This window comes from Anomaloglossus baeobatrachus, chromosome 1 (assembly GCF_048569485.1).
Source record: "Anomaloglossus baeobatrachus isolate aAnoBae1 chromosome 1, aAnoBae1.hap1, whole genome shotgun sequence".
NCBI classification, from domain to species: Eukaryota; Metazoa; Chordata; class Amphibia; order Anura; family Aromobatidae; genus Anomaloglossus; species Anomaloglossus baeobatrachus.
The window spans coordinates 275,609,726-275,635,371 of NC_134353.1; the positions used below are offsets into that span (position 1 = coordinate 275,609,726).

Here is a 25,646-nt window from a genome sequence, read left to right on the forward strand (position 1 = left end):
TAAAACAAGACACCCTCATTCTACACTTTGCTCCAAAGAAAAAGAAATTTCCCAGCAGGGATTACAAATAACAAAGTCTGTGAACCATCATTCTGACACTCCATAGATTTTGCTTACAGGCAATTTCGGGTCACACTGCGCTGCATGAGACCCGGCACGTCTGAACAGCGGTGATATCAGTAACATTACTGCTGTTTAAGGTCTCAGAGTCTGATTGACACCTCTACATTGCTAACATCAGGGCTTGAGGCAAGCTGATTACACAGCTAACAACAACCCCATAAATCATCACCTTGATTGCAACTGCACTTGGGAAATCATGACGAGTCAAAGCAAAGCATGTGATGCGCCACTTCTGGGGCAGCTGCAGGCTGGTATTTTTAGGCTGAGAAATGTTCAATTACCATGGGCTGCTTTACCGTTACTAGCTATCAAGACTGGGAGGGACCCCACTTTGTTTTTTCAATTAATTATTTTTTTGACTAATAGCTGTAAAATATATCTATATATAATCTTTGCATATCTTCAACACATAAAAATCTGTAATTACTTGAATGCATTTAATTCTGGTCTGTGTCACACTGACAGCAAACGGATGTCATATGGCTGTCATCAGTGTGCTGTATGTGTTTTTCATGGACACATAGACTTCTTTTGACTCTTGACCATGATGACAGTAAAGAGCAGACATGTCTCTGTGTGGATCAAAAGGACACAGGGTGAAAACATGGAAGTGTGAAGATCAACAGAGATTTTAATGAGTATGCACATGAACATGTCATCAAAACCTGTGAAAATGGACACCAGTCAGTGCTGATTCTGTACTTTTTCGGACACCAGACATATTGGAAACACAGATGTGTGAAAGGAGCTTAAAACAGGTTTTGTGCATAAAGAGTATTGAATGGTATTGAAAATACAGTGAAAAGCAAAAGGGTAACAATTAGTGATGGGCGAGCACTAAAATGCTTGGGTTCTCAGTACTCGAGTAAAGCATTTCAGAAAGTTCTCAACTCGAATAAAGAGTACAATCCACTACAGTTCTCCACATGAGACTGCCTTCATTTTATTGATAATCATCTTGGCTATCTCATACATAAATTTGACTTGCAACTATCTAGCATATGATTAGTTATGCAGATTATTGTCATGTTATTGCATTGTTAATGTTTTGCTCCTGGTGTTCCATTGTTTTTTTCTGTAAGCTACAAATAACAACCTGCTCTCACGTTCCCTTAAGGCTCAAGGTTTTATTAGGTTGATTCCCAAAGAAAATGCCACTGGTTTGAATTGAGGAGCAGCCATGAAGAAAATTTCCCTAGAAAAGAAAACCAGCATCATCAAGTTCATCGTTAGTGGTCTGTCAAACAAGAAACTTGAAAAACTTCATCATCTGAGTACCATGACATTTGGAGAATATAAAACTAATTTCATCCATTCATGCAAAAGCCAAGTGGTGGTTGTCCACTCAAAGTATTGGAGTAAATAAGTTTGCTCATTAAAAGGTTTATCAGTTTTGGCAGTGTAGGTGGCTCAAATAGTAAGATCTCAGATGTCAATGCAAACACTGTGCGATGCACAGTACATGAATTTGTAATGGTAGCCAGAAAAAAGTGAAGAAGTCTTGACTTCAATATCATCATAAGAAGTGTCGGTCCGACTTTTTAAAGAAGTACGAAAAGTGGACAGTAAAACATTGGAACTGGGTGATTTGGAATGATGAAACAAAAGTCAATTTACTAGACTCTCTGGGTCTGGAATGGAACAAATGGGTCTGGAAGAAACATGAAAAAAAGAGGCTAATGGATCAAGAAATGTAAGTAACTGTCAAATTCAGTGGAGGAAGTCTGATGATATTCAGTTGTTTCGTAACCAATGGTGTTGGATTCTTGCCCAGGATTAATGGTGGTCTCAATGCTGAGCTATATGAAATATATTGCAAGATAAGTTACTTGATATAAAATTGAGTACTGTAGTACTATAGTGTTGCAGAATGACAATGACCTCAAACATATGTCAAAGAAATGGTTCAATGACCATGACAATAAAGTAGAGGAGGTAGATTGGCCTCCACATTCCCCAGACCTCAACCAAACAGAACACGTGTGGGTAGGGTTGAAGAAAAAACTCCCATGAATAAAATCTCCTTGAGTGTTTGAAACGTGTTAGAAGTTTCCATGGTTTTAACTACTTGCCATCTTTTTTAAACTGAAGAAATAAAACTTGAATTTAATTTAAAATTAGGATATGATGTTGGAATATTTACTTTTTGCACATGGATTTCCATACCTCTTTGGACATGAGGCTCCTACTGTGCACCACCCTTGATTGATAGAATGTCCATACATACCATCAGATGGGTGGGTTGAAAAAATCTTTCTTTAATTGAAGAGAAAGCTGTATACATACCCAAGTAAGTTGACAAGTATGCACCAACAATGGCACAGTATAAAAAGACCTTAGATCAGATTTTAGTCGAGAGTTGCTTGAATCTGATAGAGAGCATGCCCAGAAGGATTAAGGCAGTGTTGGAAGCTAACAGAGATTTACAAAATACTAATAAAAAAATAAAAATGTAAATTTAGATTTTTAGAAGCAAAACAGTAACAATGCAGTAACATGACAATAATCTGCATTACTAATCACATGCTTAACAGCTGAAAGCTGAAAGTCAAGTACGAGATAGCCAAGATGATTGACTATAAAATAATGGTAGTCTCACACTCAAAGCTGTAGTGAATGGAGAGACATGGAGCCTGAAAATCAAAAGTTTGAAACATTGTTATCCTTTTGCTTTTCACTGTATGTATATTTGGATTAGTAAGTTGAAGTCATCTGGAAATAAAATGTTAATATTTAGAAGAAAAAAAATTGTTTCTGTACAATTGTACTCATTTCTCCAGAAGTGTCTATAGTTCTTTGTGAATGCAGTACAATCTGGTATCTTCCATTTTGTTTCATGAAACATATATATCCTTGTATGGTTGTACTGTGCTAACCACAAGATAGATAATAATAATAATAATAATAATAATAATAATAATAATAATCATCGAGTACTCTATTTTTTCAGTTCATTAGCTAACCTGATAAAAAATATATTTTCCTGGTACACTTGATAGCTGGTGTGGTTACCGTCTCCACTGAGTCCCGGTGCTGGCTTGCGATCCATTGGCACAGTGACAGCTGTCAGAATATCCAAGACAGCATCAGTAATGAAAATTCTACACATGAGTAAACCAATAATCAGTATGTAGTTTTCATACAGTTCTCTGTCGGATATTTTGACAGCTGTTAAGGAAAAGGTCCCACAATGCAAAAAGTGTCAAGTCTGGCATTATCTGTTGACTTTTTTTTACAAACTTAAATCTTCTTTATGGCTCTCCTGGAAATAATGGGGTCTCCGGAGGTGACTGTAGAAGGACGTAGGTCACAAACCTATTCAGACAGAAAATCTATGCTAAAGATGTCATCCATCATACTGAAATATTTTCTAAGTGTCAACATAACAAGAAATAGATATCGGTATTCAGTACAATCCCTGCTGTCTGAAGGCAGAGGACTGGAGTGTTTTTTTGACTTCTCATAATTTCGGGTTTCCCCCAGGTAACCAGTCCTGTTGATGCCTTCCAGACACCATTCTAATCTTTGTATTTCTCAGTATATTTTTGACCTAAAATAGGCAGGTAAAAAGAAATTAAAATGGAGGATGAATACACAGACATGTAGCCAAACCCTGGGCAATTTTTTCCCATTGAGACATAAAGTATTTTCAACATCAATCAATAGCAAAGTGCTTATTATAATGAATTGTTGTGTTTGTAAGTCTTGCCTAAGGGACTAAACCTGATGCTTCATTTTGTAGTCTGCAGCCTTTTGATATGTTAACCATTATATTACATTTATCCTCCATAATAGGTAGCAAAATAAAGTATCAAATGAATGATACATAATTTGTTTATAATACAAGAAAATATATATTTCTTAAGTATAAAAGCACAAACATAAAAGGAAAGAAGAAAAACAAACATTACCTTTCTTTTTGCTCTAAGTTGTTCATGATATTTGTCAGATGTGTCTCCAGGTATTTCACCTCCCCACAGCGTAATTCCAACAATTGTGTAGGTTATGCCCATGACGAGTAATGGGAAGCAATACACAAACAGAACAACAATGATCTGATACCTAAAATGTAGAAAATAAGCAAAAGAGTAACAACATGATTATTATTTCAAATAAAAGGATATATTTGTGATAGATGGTCTTTTAAGCACTGTTTTAGAAACATGTAGAAAATCATATAACCTGACAAGCTTTATCTATATTTTCACCTTTAGTACATCCAGGGGGTCAAAAGTACATTAATTGTACTAATACTTCAAAAAACATATAGAACTAACAAAGGAATCAGAAATCCAAAATGAAGTATATATGAACAGGAGTAAATAAAATAAATCTTTATTGAATGACAATATACTTAAAATAGTTAAAATGATGCCAGAAATGAGGAATACATCAGTAGCCTAAATACAAAGGTACTGTAAATAATAGGGAATATGTTATATATCACAGCCAGGAAAAATAGTAGCAATACACACTATGCCTCCTGAAGAAACTGGGTGAAACGCTCATTGGGGTGTAAGAGCAGATCACCTGTATGCATATTTTTTAGCTACATGAATAGGATAAGCACTTTATCCTTATTTGGTATCATTATTGGGTTTTTATATCCATTCCACATGAACGCACATGGCTTGGGATTTTACCACACAATATTGCATTTTTGTTACTATTATTCCTGACATATTACATTTTCCGTATTGTCTACAGCACCTATGTATTCAGGTTATTGATTTATTCATCATTTGTGGCATCTTTTTAACCATTTTAAAGTATGTTGTCATTCAATAAAGATTTTATTTACTTCTGTATATATATATATATATATATATATATATATTCTTCAATTTGGATCTCTGATCCCTTTTGTTAGTTTCACCTAGGTTTAGTGTTTATTTAAAGATCTGTTTATCACAGCCCATCAAAGTTGGACCTGTGCAGGACCTATATTACAGTGACTACTGAGTATAAAGCATTCTCCAGTCCATGCTCCAAATAGCATCAGAATGGCAAAAGAAAATATTTTAATAATCATTAGTATGAGAAAACTAAGGCAGAAAACAAGCACAATGGGGTCTTAACTGATTACACCAGGGGTAGGGATGAGATTAGTATTTCCTCACCTGGGAAAGTTGTTTCTGATCTGATATATCTCTTTTCCTTCTACTGAATTTTTTCTATGAATTTCCTCTTACTCTCAATATATTAACCCTTGGTGGCACAATGCATTGATTCCATCAGACGTCCACCAATGATATCACACAGTTTGTAATCCAAAAGAATTTTATTATTTATTTAAAAGGATCATTTTATTTTCAACACATACTATTAATTTATATTTTCTTGTCTGATTTATTCACGATCACACAGGCTATTAAACTCCTTACTATAATATTATAACTGCTATACCACTTTGTCCCTAATGTCCATGTGACTTTTTTGAGTGCTATCTTTTGGTGTGTCTTCTCATGAACTGTGTGTGTATATATAGAAATGGTGACTGCATGCTGTATAATATGGTTTTGTCCTGAGGATGGAGCTAGATTGCATTAAAAGGAGTAGACTAATAAACCGTTTAAACTGAACCTATTTAAAGTCCTTTTCGTCCATTGAGGCAGTGCAGAAGAACCGTATTTTGTCCTGATCAATAATTATTAGTAGAGTTAGGTGGATTTGTGATGGCCCTGGACTATCAGGTCGTCACAGGGTATTGTACAATCTGCCCTCCCGTACAATATCCAAATCTTTCTTGGTTATGGGTCCCCAACTACATGGTGTTGCCTACATCAGCTAATCAAAATCCTAGGTACACTCTGCACCACACCCACCAGACACACCAGGGGATGGCCTGAGTGGAATAGGGTCGCCCACTTGAGGGGTTGGTAAGGGGGGGTCTGGAGTGTCAGGAGAGTCAGTCGAGAGTTGAGCTTGAGAAGTGAAGGAGAGAGGAGGTCAGGAGCCGGGGTCCTTGGAAGCCATCTAGGTAGCAGAAGGTGGTCTGAGCCTAGAAGGAGCTAGACCCCCGGTCGCAGGGGATCATGGCAAGGGGCATGGAACTGTCGACGAGGACAGCCTGCGGCCTTGCACCATCACCGGGCTGGGACCAGGGAATGACGGGGTACGTGGACCCTAGGTCAGGGAGTCGCTTCAGGCAACCTGACAATTTACCCGACGAGAACGGAGCCTTTAAGGTCTGCTCTCCACCCGCTCCAAAATCGGGGTACTAGCACAATGAGGGGGATAGGACTTTCCACTAAAACAGTCCAGAAAATCCCAAGTGTGAACCCTGAGAGCAAGCTCCCACACGTAGCCATAGTGGGGAGCGGGACCCGACTAGTTCCATACTACCAGGACCAACAGAGAAGTAACTTAGTGCCAGGAGTAAGGTCATGGATCACCAGACATCACCATTGGGGACGGGACCCGAACTAAGCTCCCCTCAGCGGCAGTGGTATACAGAACTTTAGTTTATCCAGTTGTCGGTGTCAGCTTACTGGACTGAGTGAGTACGAAAGTGACCCATCTGCACCCAACGGCACTCCCCGAACACCATCACCGAGTCCCGGGGCATTCCCCCTACCCGTGGAGGGTTCTAACACCTGGCTGCCCCACTCCATCGCCCCAGGGTACTCCCAACTGCAGCGGTGGTACTCCACATTACAACACACCACGGGTGGCATCACGAACTCTAAACATAATCCCCTGTAAATACCCCCTTCATTTGAGTGGCTGCATGACCCCCGGGTCTGGACACCTCTCGAGCCACCGCGGATCCGGATCCGAGCAGCCCGGCTGCTGGCACGGGGGCGGCACAGATTGTTTGAAATTCAAATTTGCCACCTTTACCAAAATTTTCAAATAAACTAGATTTTTGGGAACCACAATTCTGAAAAGTCATTACTTTCACAAAAAGGAAACAGAGAGATCTATTTCTAGGTGGGATAAGATGTGCACTCTGACCTCCTTTCTCGACATTGTAAATGTATAAAATGGCGCTATTTGGCTGGCCCTCATCTTCTATATTGCCTGTGATAGTGGCAGTGCTAGACCATGTGATGTGATAACTATAGGGAATTATAGGGAATGCAAACTGTCACATCGGACACTATTATCACAGTCTTTGAGTCTTCAGTAGAGAAATGATCACAGCCATTTTTATTTTTTGAACGATTATCACAAATCAAATCCCAGATGTTAAATTCACAGTGACCTTCAAACTTCTGAAAATTCGACTCTATTTAGATCCTCTGCAGCTCGACACTCTTATCTTTGATGATGAAATTTAGAGGAAAAAGCATTCTGGTGTTAAGAAAGGACATTACTTATTTTCATATATGATGCATTTAGTAAACTACTATATTTTTATGTATTAATAAAGACAAGATGTCTTCAAATAGACAAAGACAAATTCATTCTGTGGAACAGTAGTGCCATATCCTCTGGTGGTTATAGCTGGGGATACTATTTCTTATAAGACAGAGGCATTTAATTGTTATTTTATTGAAAACAGATCATTGTGTCTTTGAAAATATCTCCCTATGTTGATGCTGAAATTGCCTTTATTCCATTAACAAGAGACAGTTTTTTGATACCTAGCCATCGCTAGGAAACAAATCTTTCTGTTGACCTTGAATATATTGTACTCATTCGTTTGCGTGCATAATAGCATGCAATCCCATTGTATCATCTCTTCATTTTATTTCTCAATGATATTTTTTAACTCAAACTCATCAATCAGAAAAAAACAACTATTTTTAAATCTGTTTTCATACATGTCTAAATGTATGGTTAATAAAGAAATAATAGTTTCAAAAACTTCAGGCCAGACCTGTCAACTTGGCATCTTCTCTCTAGCTTGACCTTAAACGGAATCTCATCTGGGAGCAGCATGAAGTAGGCAAAGAGATCCGGAATCCAATGATGTATCACTTAAGCCTGCTTTACACGCTGCAATGTATCTTACAATGTGTCGGCGGGGTCACGTCGTAAGTGACGCACATCCGGCATTGTAAGTTACATTGCAGTGTGTGACAGCTACGTGCGATTGCGATTGAACGGTAAAACGTTCATCTCATACACATCGTACCTTTCTCCAGAATTGCACGTCAGATTGTTCTTCGTACCCTGGGTAGCACACATCGCAGTGTGTGACAGCCCGGGAACAATGAACAGATCTTACCTACGTCCTGCGGCTCCCGCCGGCAATGCGGCAGGAAGGAGGTGGGCGGGATGTTTACGTCCCGCTCACCTCCGCCCCTCCGCTTCTATTGGCCGGCTGCCGCGTGACATCGATGTGACGCCGAACGTCCCTCCCACTCCAGGAAGTGGACGTTCGCCACCCACATCGAGGTCGTATGGAAGGTAAGTACATGTGACGGGGGTTAATCGTTTGTGCGGCACGTTCAACAAATTGAACATGCCACACATACGATGGGGGCATTGCAAATCGCATACGATATTGTATGCGAAATTGCAACGTGTAAAACAGGCTTTAGATTGCTGGTTGTAGCCTTTCTGACACAATCAGAATTTTTTATTAAGCCATATCGCAGAGGTAAGAGGGCTGTTCCACCCACACCAGGCTCACAAAAGAAATTGCACATTATTAGTGAGGTGTCAATCAGAGGAAGGGTTGTGCAAAACTACCTTGTATGTGACATTGTAGTCCAAGCAATGAGAAGACATGCTGTGTCCTGCTCTGCTGCTTAAACAAACATAGCAAAAAAACATCAGATCAGGCCTTGACAAGACAGGCATTCCTGAACTCTCTGTGTTATACCTTGCAGCATGCTGTCTTCAGATTGCATAGCAAAAACCTGCTGACAGATTTCCTTTAAATGGTACCTGTCAGGAAGTTTTTTCCTATAAAATCTGAAGACAGCATGATGTCGGGACACAGACCCTGATTCCAGAGTTGTTTCATTTAGTATACTGGACGCAGCAATTAAGATAGGGTCATAGTTTTCTCTGCTGCAGATGTACAGTAGGTGAGCTCAGATGTTGAGTTCTGTATAATATTGCCCACACCACAGCTTTCTGTGTACATTGTATGTGACAAAGAGCTGCTAATCAGTGCTAGTGACACAACTAGACTAAAGGCCCCTTTACACACTGAGACATTCTAGCGATGCCACCAGCGATCCCAGCCTGGCTGGGATCGCTGGAAAGGATTTGATGAGCTGTTAAACAGGCAAACCTTGCCAACGACGCAGCAGCGATACGGACCTGCAGAACGACCTAGCTGGTTGTTGGGGACTTGTCAAAGCAGCTATTTGAAAGGGAAGTCGCTAACAAAGTCGTTGTAACGGTGTCAAACACAACGATGCTTTCTGCGCAGTGGTAAACGAAGGACCAAAAAATGTTCCTGAGAGATGTGAAGCGATCAGCGACTTCACAGCGGAGGCCAGGTCGCTAATGCGTTTCACACACTGCAATGTCGCTGGGGAGGTCGCTATTACGTCACAAAACCGGCGACGCTACAGCGATATCGCTAGCGATGTTGTAGTGTGCAAAGGAGCCTTAAGAGACAGATGTCAGTTGTTCTGTAGTGATAATTTCCTGCTGATAAAACACTGACTAAATTGAAATGACAAAACACAGCCCAGTAGGTGATACAACGCTGTAATCAGTCTCTCCTCCTAAATTATGCTGCTCTCAGATTACATAACAAAAACCTGCTGACATATTTCCTTTAACAATTCTCTCACACATAAATAGAGATATGTCTATCAATATGAGCTGAGCGTGGATACGCAAGAGGACATTGCTCAGTGGTGACTTCATTCAAAGCTCTATGTCCAATACAACCTGCTGAGAAGTGTTAAAATCCAGATCCTCTAAAATGTTACAGTCTTTAGAGTGAAGTATAGTTTAAGGTAATTAGGGATTAAGTCCCTAAATCACGCCAGCAGTGATTAGAGCTGCATGAAAATGCTAACAGATTATTTTTAAAGGGATTGTCCAAGTTTATCATGAAAGTCTGCAGTTAATCTATGTGACTGAAGACTTAAGGCCCCGTCACACTAAGCAACATCGCTAGCAACATCGCTGGTAACGAACAACTTTTGTGACGTTGCTAGCGATGTTGCTGTGTGTGACATCCAGCAACAACCTGGCCCCTGCTGTGAGGTCGTTGGTTGTTGCTGAATGTCCTGGGCCATTTTTTAGTTGTTGCTGTCCTGCTGTGAAGCACAGATCGCTGTGTGTGACAGCGAGACAGCAACAACTAATGTGCAGTGAGCAGGGAGCCAGCTTCTGCTGAGGCTGGTAACTAATGTAAACATCGGGTAACCAAGAAGCCCTGTCCTTGGTTACCCGATATTTACCTTTGATACCATCCTCCTCCCTCCGCTCTCACTGCCTGTGCTGCCGGCTCCAGCTCTGTGCACATTTAGCTGCAGCACACATCAGGCAATTAACCCGATGTGTGCTGTAACTAGGAGAGCAAGGAGCCAGCACTAAGCAGTGTGCGCTGCTCCCTGCTCTGTGCACATTTAGCTGCAGCACACATCGGGTTAATTAACCTGATGTGTGCTGTAACTAGGAGACTGGGGGCTGGTCACTGGTTGCTGGTGAGCTCACCAGCAACTCGTGTAGCCACGCTCCAGCGATCCCTGCCAGGTCAGGTTGCTGGTGGGATCGCTGGAGCGTCGCAGTGTGACAGCTCACCAGCAACCTCCTAGCAACTTACCAGCGATCCCTATCGTTGTTGGGATCGCTGGTAAGTTGCTTAGTGTGACTGGACCTTTATGCAACCTAACATTGTGCACAGCGCTCACTGTGAGGATTCTCTAGACCTAGCGATGAGGCCGAGCTGACATGTGACCACAAGTATGCTATATGGGTATCCCCAGCTACATTCTGACCACACATGTGTGGCCTCACTCATTTCACTTGTATTCAGTAACACCACTCACATCTTGTTGAAATGTGACCGGAAGTATGCATATCATGTAGCGCCCCTGAAGACATCAGGAGCTACAAGGTACTGCATCCTGTCAAAGATGCAGGGTCTACCCCCAGGAACCCAGAAGACCAGTGGCAGTAACAGCTAAACACATTATAATCACAGTTTTTCTCTTCCACAAGGAATCGTGACAGACTAGAGTTGGACCCAATGGATGGCCACCCAGGAGTGGAGCCGATCCAGTCCACTAGATGACAACCAGAGTAGGAGGGGTCAGACAGACAGTTAGAGTCAGTAAGTGGAAGTGAGAGGAGACAGACGCAACCGTACTGATGGGAGTGTGTGATGGTGACCTGAGATCCTAGGCGTGTGGTTGTCGTGGGAGTACGGTGGAGTGCTCCCGGAACCATAGCACCGACAGGGTACAGAATCCTACGTCAGGCAAATGCTCCAGGCAGACCTGATAAAATCTGCACAGTAAGGGGATCATCCAGGACTTCACTGACCATAAAGTCCGGGGGCACCAGCAGTGACGGGAGAACTAGGGACCGGAACAGAACACCGACCCTACAGGATTCCAGCTGCCCGCTGTACGGACTAAAGACTGAGAGACTAAAAGGAGGGGACCCCTAGATGCTCCAAGCCACAGGGACCCACCAACTAGAGAAGAGTGCAGGGGAAAGAAGCCACCAGGTTACCAAACCGGCACTGAGTCTAAGGGGACCAGTGGTAAAGACCAGCCTTCCTCTGGGTATCAGCCATCAAACCGCTGTGAGTAAATAACCCAGTTACACTGCAATCCCGTGTGTGGCCTACCTTCTTTCCATGCCTAACTCCATCATCTACCCCTTGGGGCCCCAGCCATAATTGCGGAGGGCCCAACATCCAGGCTGCCACTAACACCAGCCTCAGCAGTGAGAAATTGTGCAGCGGCAGTTCCATCCCCATAACTGCAACCCCCAAGTGGCGTCACAATATACTTTATAAATATTCCCCTGTACATAACCCCCTTTTAAAGCTACTCTCAGGGTCACGGAACCGGGCAACGGCCACCAAGTGAACTCTTCCTTTAAATATACGGCCCGAGACGGAGTACCCCATAGCCCTGGGGCGAGACAATCACATACGAGCGGTCAAATCGCCAACTGCTCCTGGCACCAGCAGGGGAGAATCCTCACAGCGTACAGTGCCTTTGATGTTAGGATTCACAAGTCTGAAGTCACGTAGAGTGACACATAGAGTGACTGCAAACTTTTGTTTAAAACCTGAACAACTTCTTAAAACTCCTCAATCACTTGATTTTCACACACAAAATAAAATCTATTATATTTCATAGTAGTACTCCATGCACTGAAAAATGTAAATGGGTTGTACTTACACTCAGAAGACAAATTTAAGAGGCAAAGAAGGCTAGAAGAATGAACAGAGTATCCCTCACACTTTTGCGACAAACAATGTGTATTTCAGACTGCCTAAGACTACATTCATAGTTTCATGTGTTCCCATACAAGAGAAATAGACAGACTTTTTTCTCAAGTGTCATACTAGTTGCATCGTAGTAGCTTCCTAGTTTTAAGGCTAGATACACATATCTGATTGATGTTTATATCTAAGAAGAGTGAGCTGAGCAAAAATTTAAAAAGCTGAATATTAGTTTTTCATTCTGATCAGACTGTATAAAGCCCTCTACCATGTCTCAGTAATGGGTAAACCTCTCAGTGAGTTGCTAACCTCAAAAGAGAGGTGCCATAGGCCAGCTACGAATAACATGATGCCCACAGCACCAATGCTTTAAGCCTGAGCCCATATGCCCAAGATAGCTTAAACTATTTAATGCTTCTGCGATAGTGTAGACTGGTGGTGGTTACATTTGCTATTGGTGGGACAACCCAGATTAATGGAGAGTAAACTGCCTCTGTGGACTGTCTTAGGCGGGCTTTGCACACTACGACATCGCAGGTGCGATATCGGTGGGGTCAAATCGAAAGTGACGCACATCCGGCGTCGCAGTCGATATCGTAGTGTGTAAATCCTTTTTGATACAATTAATGAGCGCAAAAGCGTCGTTATCGTATCATCGGTGTAGGGTCCAACATTTCCATTATTTGCCAGCAGTGACAGGTACGATGTTGTTCCTTGTTCCTGCGGCAGCACACATCGCTGTGTGAGAAGTCGCAGGAGCGAGGAACATCTCCTACCTGTGTCACCGCATCTCACACTGGCACTGCGGAAGGAAGGAGGGGGGCGGGATATTTACGTCCCGCTCATCTCCGCCCCTCCGCTACTATTGGCCGCCTGCCGTGTGACATTGTTGTGGTGCCGCACGACCCGCCCCCTTAGGAAGGAGGCGGGTCGCCGGCCAGAGCGACGACGCAGGGCATGTGAGTGCATGTGAAGCTACCGTAGCGATAATGTTCGCTACGGCAGCAATCACAAGATATCGCACCTGCGACGGGGGCGGGGACTATCGCTGCAGTGTCGGTAACATATTGCTACCGATGTCGCAGCGTGCAAAGCCCGCCTTAGATGTAGAAGACTGACCACTCTAGGAGTTAAAGTAGGTTAGCATCTTCTTTGACAATATAAAGGGCAACTGCTCTGTGGACATTCCTGCAGTCAGTATGTCATTTACACACTCCATCAAACGTTTTGACATCTGTGGTATTGTGTTGCGTCATAAAACTGCACATTTTAGAGTGATGTGTTATTGTGGGCAGCCTAAGGCACACCTGTGCATTAATCATACTGTCTAATTTGCTTTTTGATACGCCACACCTATGAGGTGGATGGATTATCTCAGCAAAGGAAAAGTGCTCATTAACACAGATTTAGACAAATTTGTGAACACAATTTGAGAGAAATAGGCCTTTTGTGCACATAGGAAAAGTCTTAGATCTTTGAGTTCAGCTCATGAAAAATTGGAGCATAAACAGAAGTGTTGTTTTTATATTTTTGTTCAGTGTAATTTGTGTAAATGCTAGAAAGTTGAAAAATAGTACAAATTAATAAAAAATATGAGCCACTGTAATAAATGTGACACATTTTAAGAATATCCAGCCTAAGGTTACACTATCTAAAAATGAAACATTGCTAGCGATGTGGAGCGCGATAGCTCCCGCCCCCGTCACTCGTGTGACATTTGGTGCAACATTTGGTGCTCGCTGCCGTAGCAAACAATATCACTACGGCAGCGTCACACGCACATACCTGGTCAGCGACATCGCTGTGACCGCCGAACAATCCCTCCCTCAAGGGGGAGGTGCGTTCGGCATCATAGTGATGTCACTGCGGCGTCACTAAGCGGCCGGCCAATAGAAGTGGAGGGGCGGAGATGAGCGGGACGTAATGTGGTGCCCCTGACCTGGTCAAGCACTACTGAGTACTGCACCCATGGGGCAGTACTTCCAGGTAATCCTAAAGGCTGGAATAGGGTGTGTACGCACAGACACATAGCAACCAGGTCTCCCACACCTTGAGAGGGGACCCTTGGGTAGACTCAAGAGGGGGCTTGCCTCCACATCTCATCAAGGGGTGTAGTGGAGGAGCTGAGAGCTAGCTAAAGTTGCAGAGGCAGAAAGGAAAGGAGTGGAGCGAGCCAGTCTGGTAGTGGTGAGCGGCGGTTGCTAGGAGATGCAGACGCGCGCTCACACTAGTCAGACCCTGCACGTGAAGTAGCCGTTAGCGGGAGAGAATGGTTACCAGTGAGTCAGAAAGACTGAGAGAGAGTCAGTCAAGTATGGGGACGCCTGGTGACTAGGCACGTACGGGATACAGGTTCCCAGAGCAGGCTCAAGTTTAACTACCTGCTCAACTTGCCGGGGAGGATACTACAAGTACCTCACCAACCATCTATAGTCCGAGCCTCAGCAGCAACGAGGGGGCCCATAAGGGGGATCGAGCCTGGAGCCATCTCACTTGGTCCACACTGCCGGCAAACGGGCCAAAAAAGGGAGAAAAGGCAGTAGCGACTTCCCTGGATGAACCCCATAGTACTTCAAGTCAGGGGTTATCCGAAACAAGAAGTGCAAGGAAGGCGAGTTAATGGTTACCCTTAGAGCAGCCTAAAGGATACCTGGTTTCACCTGGTTTAATCTCAGCATCGCCCGGGTACCTCACAAAACATCTAAAAGTGAGTAAAGATCAGTTGAAAAACTTTCCGGACTGAGCCTGAGTTATTCTGGGACCTGTTGTTCTACACACCCGAGCCTCTGGGGCCAGCCGCACTCACGGGAGGCCACACCATTTGACTGCAGACTCCATCAGCCTCAGACACTCATTAAACCTGCAGTGGCGGTCACCCATATCCCTGACTGCAAACCGTGAGTGGCGTCACGATACATACAAACAAAAACTACATACCTGTTGCCTTGCCATATACTAAAGATGACCCTGTGGCGTCCCTGAAGGTGGATCGATGTCCCTTGGACCGGTGGGCTTCACATCAACATCCCACCCACCTCCTTCCTTCTGCATTACCGGTGGACGCAGGTAAGGAGATGTTCGTCGCTCCCGCGGTGTCACACATAGCGATGTGTGATGCCGCAGGAATGACGAACAACATCGTACCGGTGGCTGCAGCGATATTAAGGAAATGAACCACGTGTCATTGATCACCGTTTTGGAATGATTTTGCGATCGTTGATCATCGCTCATTAGTGTTACACGCTGCGATGTCACTACCGGCGCCGGATGTGCATCACTAACGACGTGACCCTGACGATATATCGGTAGCAATGTTGCAGCATGTAAAGTACCCCTAAGAAAACCCATATGCATGTTTTTCTCACTCTTTGATATGAAATCAGAATAAACCTTTACCGTTTTAGGTTAATTAGGAACCAAAATTATTTATATTTGCCAAATGCCAGAATATCAGAGAGAATGTTTTAAGGCATTTTTATTACTTTCAGCAAAGTCAATAGTTTCCATCCATTTCATTAGTATTTGGTACCATTGCCCTTAAACAGTATGACTTGGATCAAACATTTTGGATATCCTTCTACAACCTTCTCGCAATAGTTGGTAAAAATTTGTGCCCATTCCTCCTGACAGAACTGGTGTAACTAAACCATGTTTGTAGGTCACCTTGCTCGCACTGTCCTTTTCCGCTTTGCCTATAAATTTTCAATAGGACCAAGATCAGGGTTTAGTGATGGCCACTCCAAAACTTTGACTGTATTATCCTTTATTCACTTTGTAACTAGTTTGGCAGTATGCTTTGGGTCATTGTCTATTTGGAAGACCCATTTCTGATATCCTGAGATGTTGCTTCAGTATTGCCACATAATCTTCTTTCCTCATGATGCCATCTATTTTGTGAAGTGAACCAGTCCCTCCTACAGCAAAACAACTCCACAATATGATGCTGCCAACCCCTATGTTTCACAGTTGGAATAGTGTTTTTAGGCTTCAAAGCTTCTCCCTTTTTCCTCCAAATGTAACGATGGTCATTATGGCAAAACAGTTGAATTTTAGTTTCGTCAGACCACAGGACATGTCTCCAAAAAATTAAGGTCTTTGATCCTGTATGCATTTGCAAACATTAATCTCATTTTTTTATGTTTCTTTTGGTTTCTTCCTGGTAGTGTGGCCTTTCAGACCATGTTGATACAGTACTAATTTCCCTGTAGATAATGACACAATCTTACCAGCTTCCGCTAGCATCTTCACAAGGTCTTTTGGTTATGTTCTTGTATTGATATATGCACGTTAGTCCAAAGCACGTTCATCTTTGGTACACAGAACCTGTCTCCTTTCTGAGCGGTATGATCGCTGGACATTCCCATTTTGTTTGTACTTGCGTATAATTGTTTGTACAGATGAATGAGACACCTTCAGGTATCTGGAAATTGCACCCAAGGATAAACCAGACTTGTGCAAGTCCACAATTCTCTTACTGAGATCTTGGCTGATTGTTTTTGACTTTCCCATAATGCTACATAAAAAGGAAGTGTGTTTCAGGTGTGTATTAAAATAATGTACACCTACAAATGTGTCTCTAATTAACTCAGATGTTGCCAATAAACCTATCAGGAGCTTCCAACAACATGACATCATCATATAGGCTGTAGGCTGTCCCATATTGTTTATTGTCATAGTATACTGTCTATAAACTTTTGACTTTGCAGAAAACAATAAAAATGCCTTAAAACATCCTCTCTCTCTCTCTCTCTCTCTCTCTCTCTCTCTCATTTCAACTGTATACTATCAAATAGTCACAAAGTGACAAAAGCATGATTGAATAATAAAAAATTAGAAGGGTTAAATGGTACAAATCTTATCTCATTGATGAATCAGCCCAAACTGTAACACTTTATGTAAATAGCTTATTTCAGTGTATATTTTTTATATAACTATCATTGTTATTTAGCCTGTATTATCAAAAGTAAAGTGAAAATGAATTATATTTCTGATAATGGACAGCTCTAGTTTTTAACAAAAATGTTTTGACAGTGACATATTAATAGGTTCTGTATTTTTGTTGTGTGTGTAATTTGTGTTAAAATTCTAAGTACTATGAAAAAAAAGATTGCAGTTCCACTTGACATTAATGAAAGAATAAATGAAATTTCTATTTACTTATCATTTGCTCAGGTGTGAATTCCAACTTAATTAAACATATCCAATATTTTCGTTAGAATGGAAAATGAGAAGCATACGTACGTTAATTTTTTCCCGAACCCTGGCCAAACAAGCAAACATAATGTCCTTCTTGGTGTCACTTTGATTTCTGAATAAAGGCACTGAGGAAAAGCCAGCACAAATGCAAATACCCAGATACTTCCAATGACAACTTTTGTCGAAGTAGCAGATAGACGTGGCTTTAATGGATTAATAATAGCCATATACCTGTAATATAAGCATAGCACTTGTCAAAAATATATATTAATATAAAGAACAGTTTTTGTTTATAGAAAATTACATAGTAACAGTATAGCTATTGCATATTAAAGAGTACCTATTAACAAAAATACACATTTATTAAAAAATAAATAATGTAACTACTTCTATAATATATTTGTGCTTACAATAAATAGAAAATAACTGCTTTGAAACTCAGTAAGTAACTAAAAAAATTTGGTTTGTAAAACTTCTTTTCTAATAAAAGCGCAATGCCATCTTGTTGATGGCATAGTGTATTGTTAATCCCACTGGATCACACATACTGCTAATGCACATGTGCAGGTGTGTGGAGTTAGTAGATTGTTTTAATTTTTTAAAGACGTTGCCCACTACTTTTTTATTGATGGCCTATCCTTAGTCTGATTAGCCGACGTCCGACAACCCGCACTTCCTCCGATCAGCTGTTTTCAGTGCTGGTGACGACAGTAATAGGCCACAAATGCTCAGTTCCAGAGCTGCCCAGTCTTCTGATAGTGGCCATGGCCGGATATTGCACATACAGATCATATTGATTTGAATTGGAGGCGGATGTGCAGTACCCGGTGGCGGCCGCTATCTGTTGACTGGGCAGCTCTAGAACCAAGCATTCGGCTACCTGGTGCCACTGCCGACACCGGTAGCAGCTGATCAGCGGAGGTGCGGGTATCAGACCTGGGTCGATCAGAAATTGAGGATCTATTCTAAGGCGGGCTTTGCACACTACGACATCGCAGGTGCGATGTCGGTGGGGTCAAATTGAAAGTGACGCACATCCGGCATCGCATGCGACATCGTAGTGTGTAAAGCCTAGATGATACAATTAACGAGGGCAAAATCGTCGTAATCGTATCATCGGTGCAGTGTCGGCGTAATCCATAATTATGCTGACGCGACGGTCCGATGTTGTTCCTCGCTCCTGCGGCAGCACACATCGCTGTGTGTGAAGTCGCAGGAGCGAGGTACATCTCCTACCGGCGTCACCGCGGCTTCCGTAGGATATGCGGAAGGAAGGAGGTAGGCGGGATGTTTACATCCTGCTCATCTCCGCCCCTCCGCTTCTATTGGCCGCCTGCCGTGTGACGTCGCTATGACGCCGCACGACCCGCCCCATTAGGAAGGAGGCGGGTCGCCGGCCAGAGCGACGGTCGCAGGGCAGGTGAGTGCATGTGAAGCTGGCGTAGCGATAATTTTCGCTACGCCAGCTATCACACGATATCGTACCTGCGACGGGGGCGGGGACTATCGCGTGCAACATCGCAGCATCGGCTTGCAATGTCGCAACGTGCAAAGCCGCCCTAAGCCTAGGCCACCAATGTAAAAGTAGGGACCAATCTTTTTACAATACAAGTATTGGTCCAATTTTCATTCAGAAAAGTTGTACAATTTTTTTCTCACTCGTCATCCGTGTGCTGTCCATATCCTGTCCATGTGCAATCTTCTTTTGTATGCAGCAACTATCATTCATTTACAGGACCATTTACAGTTTCCAAAGCTACAGAATTGTCATGTATCCGTAAAACTAAGATAACATTCTGTCACTCTGTATGGCATCCGATTTTTTCTTGCACCCGTCCGATTTTAGAATGACTTTGCAGCATGCTATGATTTTTTTTCGCAGATTCTGTCAATGAAAAATGCCCTGCCCCAATGAATAACAGAAGTCAAAGTGCTATGTAATAAAAAATCAGATAAAGCTTGTCCTATTTATGTGCTCGTATGGGTAAGTTTACCCTCCCGCCCCTCAGCCATTCCCCAACTATGCATCTCATACTGTGCTCGGTTGTAATCGGAGTGTTCTCACACTATTTAGAGCTGAGAGCAGTGTGATACAGATTCAAGGTGAATGTATTGGAACAGCAGGCAATACTCTTCTAATAAAGTAAAATTATATCCTAACAGCAGGGCCCACAATATTTCTTATGCCACAGCCCTGAACATGAAATTATCTGATATAAGCAGTGACATTAGGTTTCTCAGGTCTTAAAGAATCATTTCTGTGCTGTAAAGTGACATAGTGTTGCTAGACATCCTTGGAACTGACTGAAACTTTCTATAGATAGTTGCATTTCCATGCCATGCTCAACTTTTGCATGATATCCACGTACCTTTACCTAGCAATTTTTAAATTAATTATTTTTAGAAAAGTATTTAATTTTAAATATAACATATTAAAATAATAAAAAAAGAGGTGTGATTTGTGATGATAAGTGCTCTTTAAATATTTAATCCCACAATATCAATCATAATTCAGTGGATTTAAATTCTAAAATAAATACAAATTTTAAATACAGTCAATATCCAACAATACATTATTAAAACAACCAGATATTAGCCACTGAAAATCACCATGCCGGAGGCTTTGGCTTACTTAAGGTCCAGTCACACTAAGCAACTTACCAGCGATCCCAACAACGATAGGGATCGCTGGTAAGTTGCTAGGAGGTTGCTGGTGAGATGTCACACTGCAACGCTCCAGCGATCCCACCAGCAACCTGACCTGGCAGGGATCGCTGGAGCGTGGCTACACAAGTTGCTGGTGAGCTCACCAGCAACCAGTGACAAGCCCCCAGCGCCGCGTGGAAGCTGCTGCGCTTGGTAACTAAGGTAAATATCGGGTAACCAACCCGATATTTACCTTGGTTACCACCGCATGGAGCTACACGTGCAGAGAGCAGGGAGCAGCGCACACTGAGCGCTGGCTCCTTGCTCTCCTAGTTACAGCACACATCAGGTTAATTACACGATGTGTGCTGTAGCTACATGTGCAGAGAGCAGGGAGCAGCGCACAATGCTTAGCGCTGGCTCCTTGCTCTCCTAGTTACAGCACACATCGGGTTAATTAACCCGATGTGTCCTGCAGCTACATGTGCACAGAGCAGGGAGCAGCACACACTGAGCGCTGGCTCCCTGCTCTCCTAGTTACAGCACACATGGGGTTAATTTCCCGATGTGTGCTGCAGCTACATGTGCACAGAGCAGGGAGCAGCGCACAATGCTTAGCGCTGGCTCCTTGCTCTCCTAGTTACAGCACACATCGGGTTAATTAACCCGATGTGTCCTGCAGCTACATGTGCACACAGCAGGAGCCGGCAGCACAGGCAGTGAGAGCGGCCGAGGCTGGTATCAAAGGTAAATATCGGGTAACCAAGGACAGGGCTTCTTGGTTACCTGATGTTTACATTGGTTACCAGCCTCCACAGAAGCCGGCTTCTGCTGCCTGCACATTTAGTTGTTGCTGTCTCGCTGTCACACACAGCGATCTGTGCTTCACAGCGGGACAGCAACAACTAAAAAATGGCCCAGGACATTCAGCAACAACCAACGACCTCACAGCAGGGGCCAGGTTGTTGCTGGATGTCACACACAGCGACATCGCTAGCAACGTCACAAAAGTTGTTCGTTAGCAGCGATGTTGCTAGCGATGTTGCTTAGTGTGACGGGGCCTTTAGCTGCCTATACAGTAGCTGTTGCTTGTACTTCAGGTTGAATGTGCTCTTTAGATACCTGCTATTCTATTGTGCTTACTTTACAGACTTTACAGTTTCATAGCACTTGCATGATTCCATTGTGCTCACTGAGCAGGATGGACATGGGCTATTCCAGTCAAAGGAAGAATAGTTGTCCTGCTGTCTGAATCTACTGCTCTACTATGTGATAGATGCAAGCACAGAAACACCAACCACTAAACCAGGAGTGCACAAATCTTTTGGTCCAAATGCCACACAGCCATACTGAACCAATCCCAACGGCTGCAAAAAAGTTCAAAGTGGCACTTACATAAATACATCATCATGTTCACCATCAGTACATTAAAACAACACCAGAAACACATTTTAAGTATTTGTGTAGGTTTTGGAAAGTTTCTGCTCACTTTCTGCTCCAAAAAACATCAGTGTGAATACATGCTAATTTAAACTGAGTTTTTGGAGTTGAAACTCAAGAAATCCTCCTCACAAAATATTCAAAACATAGATTTGAGATAAAGTTTCAACATAGCCATGAAGCAAGTTATAGATTACAACATGTGTAGAAGATCAGAACCACCGTTAGCAGATGTATGCAGCAAGCATAGTGCAGCAATCAACTGTAATGTCAGATCAGCCCCATACACAATTATATTGCTTGAACCTACAGTTGCCAGTCTTTCCTTAACAATGGTAATGAGATGCTGGGAGTCGTTGTTGCCAACCTTCACCCTAAAACTGACCATAACAAAGCTCAGTATTGACGAGACATAGTATCACAAATAAACATTTACATACATGTACCTTATAGATGACAACTTCTCTAATTGGACTAATTTCTATCGCTTTTGTTTCCATGTAGTACAGATGCTATGATGAGATTTCCTGCTCAGTACTCATCTCTGCAGACTTCATCTTTTCCTTCTTCAGCAGCACATCCAACCATGATTCTCTTAAAAATAAAAATATCATTATACTGCCCATAAATAAAAATCTCACATGCTGTAGACAGTTGCCCCTACTGTGCTTCCTGTATAACCCTCCTCTACACTGCTCATTTCCTCCCCAAACCCCCTCTCCATAATATTCCTCCCCTCACACTGCACCTCTCCATACTTTCCCCCCACACTCTGCCTCTCCAACATACAACCCCATACTGCCCCTCCATAATTCTGCCCACATTTCCATTTCCATACTTTCCCCCCATACTGAGCCTCCCCTTAATATCACAACCCTCTACACACTCCCCCTCACCAAAATATATTCTCAAAATGATTCTTTCCATAATATTCCACTGCCCCTTGTAATATTGTGCCACCTTTCACAATACCCCTCCCATTGTGTGTGTCTTGGCACACATTTAATCTTCAGCTCCTCTATGGACTGCTTACCGGGGCCAACATGTATGCTACCTCTGTGTCACCGTTAGAAGCATGATGATGTCAGCTGCATGCTGAACTCATCACGCTCCTCCACATCAAAGCAGGAGCTGACAGATTCTCTTCTGCTCTTCCCCAATGCCGGTGCTCAGGTATCTTTAATGTATTCACGTCTTTGAGGCACAAATACATTTTAATATTGGAAGCAGGGAGCAGCCCTCCAGCCTGAAAATAACAGCCTGCAGTCGCTCTGAATTGTTGTATCCTGTTTTTCTGATGAGACTATATATTAGAAAATTTATTACAAGAAAAGCAACAATATTGATTGTCACATTTCAATTAACTACGCAACTCATGATAAAACTGTAATTTATTGAAAATGCCAAGTAAATGTTATTATTTTTTCTTCAGGAAAAGATAAAGAGATAAATTAAAAATAGGCCTTTAGAAGAGAACAGAAAGATACTGATATCTCTGTAGGAAAAAGCTATATTATTTACAAGGTTTTAATGTAACTCCAACCTCTGATGTAATATATAGTCATTTTAACGTTTTGGATAGACATCCTCTTTGCAATGCCCGCCACAGTAATTAGATAGCATCTCACATGCTTTTTATAGATGTTTTTGCCATCACCCTCATTTATTAAAGCATTTGCGCACACTGATAAAGAAAGGACACACATTCAGAGTTTTATTTTTAGATTTTCATGATGATATTGTGCATAAGATTGAGTACTTCTCCAATGTAGGGTTAAATGGAAATTACATTTTTGGGTAAACAGAGATATGTCATTAGGCAGTGATTTTCTATTATTTAATTAATCATATTTGTATTTATCATCGCTAGAAAAATTGTAAAATAATAATTTTGATTAAAACTGTTGATACAAGAGAAATGTAACGTACAGTATAATCTATTGACCTTCTAGTCAGTATAGAATTTTTTTTCTCTTTCTCTCGCTGTAGCTTGTGATGTCCAATGCATTTAATTGTCAAACGCTCAGACAGTAGTATACCAGATAGGTGAAAGGTTGCAGAAGTGTACAGGATGACTAATTCCTTCTTAGGTTTACAATAATCATAGGAGACTTGATTACGCCAGAGCTGAGGCCTCTGTTCATCTGCAAGTGACTCTGAAGCCGATGGGACAACTGGCAAACAAGCTTCTTCTCCAAGAGAAATATCACACTTCAAGTTGTTTATAATCTCAATAATAAAATAAATATAGATTACATACTGAAAATATATCTTCTGAGGTGTATTGTTCCATTCATACAAATAAACTGTAAAAGGAGCATTTATTGATATTGGGTTTCATGTTGTTCAGTGTTATTGTACATTTACAGTAAATTAATGTTCTGTTTTCAGTAATTGTACTAGTTTCTTTTTTTAAAAAAGATTATAATCCAGTCAAATATTTAATTTTTCAAAGAAACCAGGCTACACACTACATGAGATGCTCATTCGAGTGGTTTGCATACATACAGCATTCAAACTCAGAACTCAAACACTAATGTTTTTAAGTCTGTGTTCGGTATGAACATCAAACTTTTTCTGCTCAGGTCATCTCTAAAGGCCCCGTCACACTAAGCAACATCGCTAGCAACATCGCTGCTAACGAACAACTTTTGTGACGTAGCAGCGATGTTGCTGTGTGTGATATCCAGCAACCACCTGGCCCCTGCTGTGAGGTCGTTGGTTGTTGCTGAATGTCCTGGGCCATTTTTTAGTTGTTGCTGTCCCGCTGTGAAGCACAGATCGCTGTGTGTGACAGCGAGACAGCAACAACTAAATGTGCAGGCAGCAGGAGCCGGCTTCTGCGGACACTGGTAACCACGGTAAACATCGGGTAACCAAGAAGCCCTGTTCTTGGTTACCCGATATTTACCTTCGTTACCAGCCTCCTCCGCTCTCACTGTCAGTGCCGGCTCCTGCTTCTTGCACGTGTAGCAGAGTACACATCGGTAATTAACCCCATGTGTACTGTAGCTAGGAGAGCAGGGAGCCAGCGCTAAGCAGTGTGCGCTGCTCCCTGCTCTCTGCACATTTAGCTGCAGTACACATTGGGTAATTAACCCGATGTGTGCTGTAACTAGGAGAGGAGGGAGCCAGCGCTAAGCGGTGTGCGCTGCTCCCTGCTCTTTGCACGTGTAGCTGCGTGCGCTGGTAACCAAGGTAAATATCGGGTTGGTTACCCGATATTTACCTTAGTTACCAAGCGCAGCATCTTCCACGCGGCGCTGCTGGCTGGGGGCTGGGACACTGGTTGCTGGTGAGCTCCCCAGCAACTCGTGTAGCCACGCTCCAGCGATCCCTGCCAGGTCAGGTTGCTGGTGGGATCGCTGGAGCGTCGCAGTGTGACATCTCACCAGCAACCTCCTAGCAACTTACCAGCGATCCCTATCAGGTTGGATCGTTGTTGGGATCGCTGGTAAGTTGTTTAGTGTGACTGGGCCTTTACACTAATTTATTGCATAGTGTGGTAGACTATATTTTCAGTACAATTGACTAGTATCCAAATGTTGAGCTGTAAAAAAATGACACGGACAATTCTTGGGATACGTTTTGTTCATACAAGCTTATATTTTTTCCCAAAGCATACATTACAGTTTATATCTCTATATATCAGTAACAGTATAACAGTAATGTAAAGTAGCCAGTAAGATTGAAAGAAAAACACAAGTCTATTCACTAGCAATACAAAAGTCAATTTTCTTACAACATGGACAAAAAATTGTTCCAAATTACAAATATGTCAAAGATCATACCAGGTAATCTATTATTGGTAAGTGAACTTTCTTAAATGTCCTTGACAATTTGATCATGCGGAGAATTCGAGAGTCTGACTCTGCTATGAGAATCCCCTACACTTTGGTATACACATACATTCTTC

General features: G+C 42.3%; 1 protein-coding gene across 1 annotated transcript in view; it reads right to left on the bottom strand.

The window, feature by feature from the left end:
* The window catches only part of TACR3 (tachykinin receptor 3), a 226,170-nt gene that overhangs the window by 98,832 nt on the left and 101,692 nt on the right, over positions 1-25,646 (bottom strand). Inside the window, exons 2-3 of the mRNA XM_075336767.1 lie at positions 17,690-17,875; positions 4,035-4,185 (exon numbers count right to left, since the gene is read on the bottom strand). Of these exons, the coding sequence (XP_075192882.1) occupies positions 4,035-4,185; positions 17,690-17,875 (337 nt within the window). The remainder of the gene's footprint in view (positions 1-4,034; positions 4,186-17,689; positions 17,876-25,646) is intronic.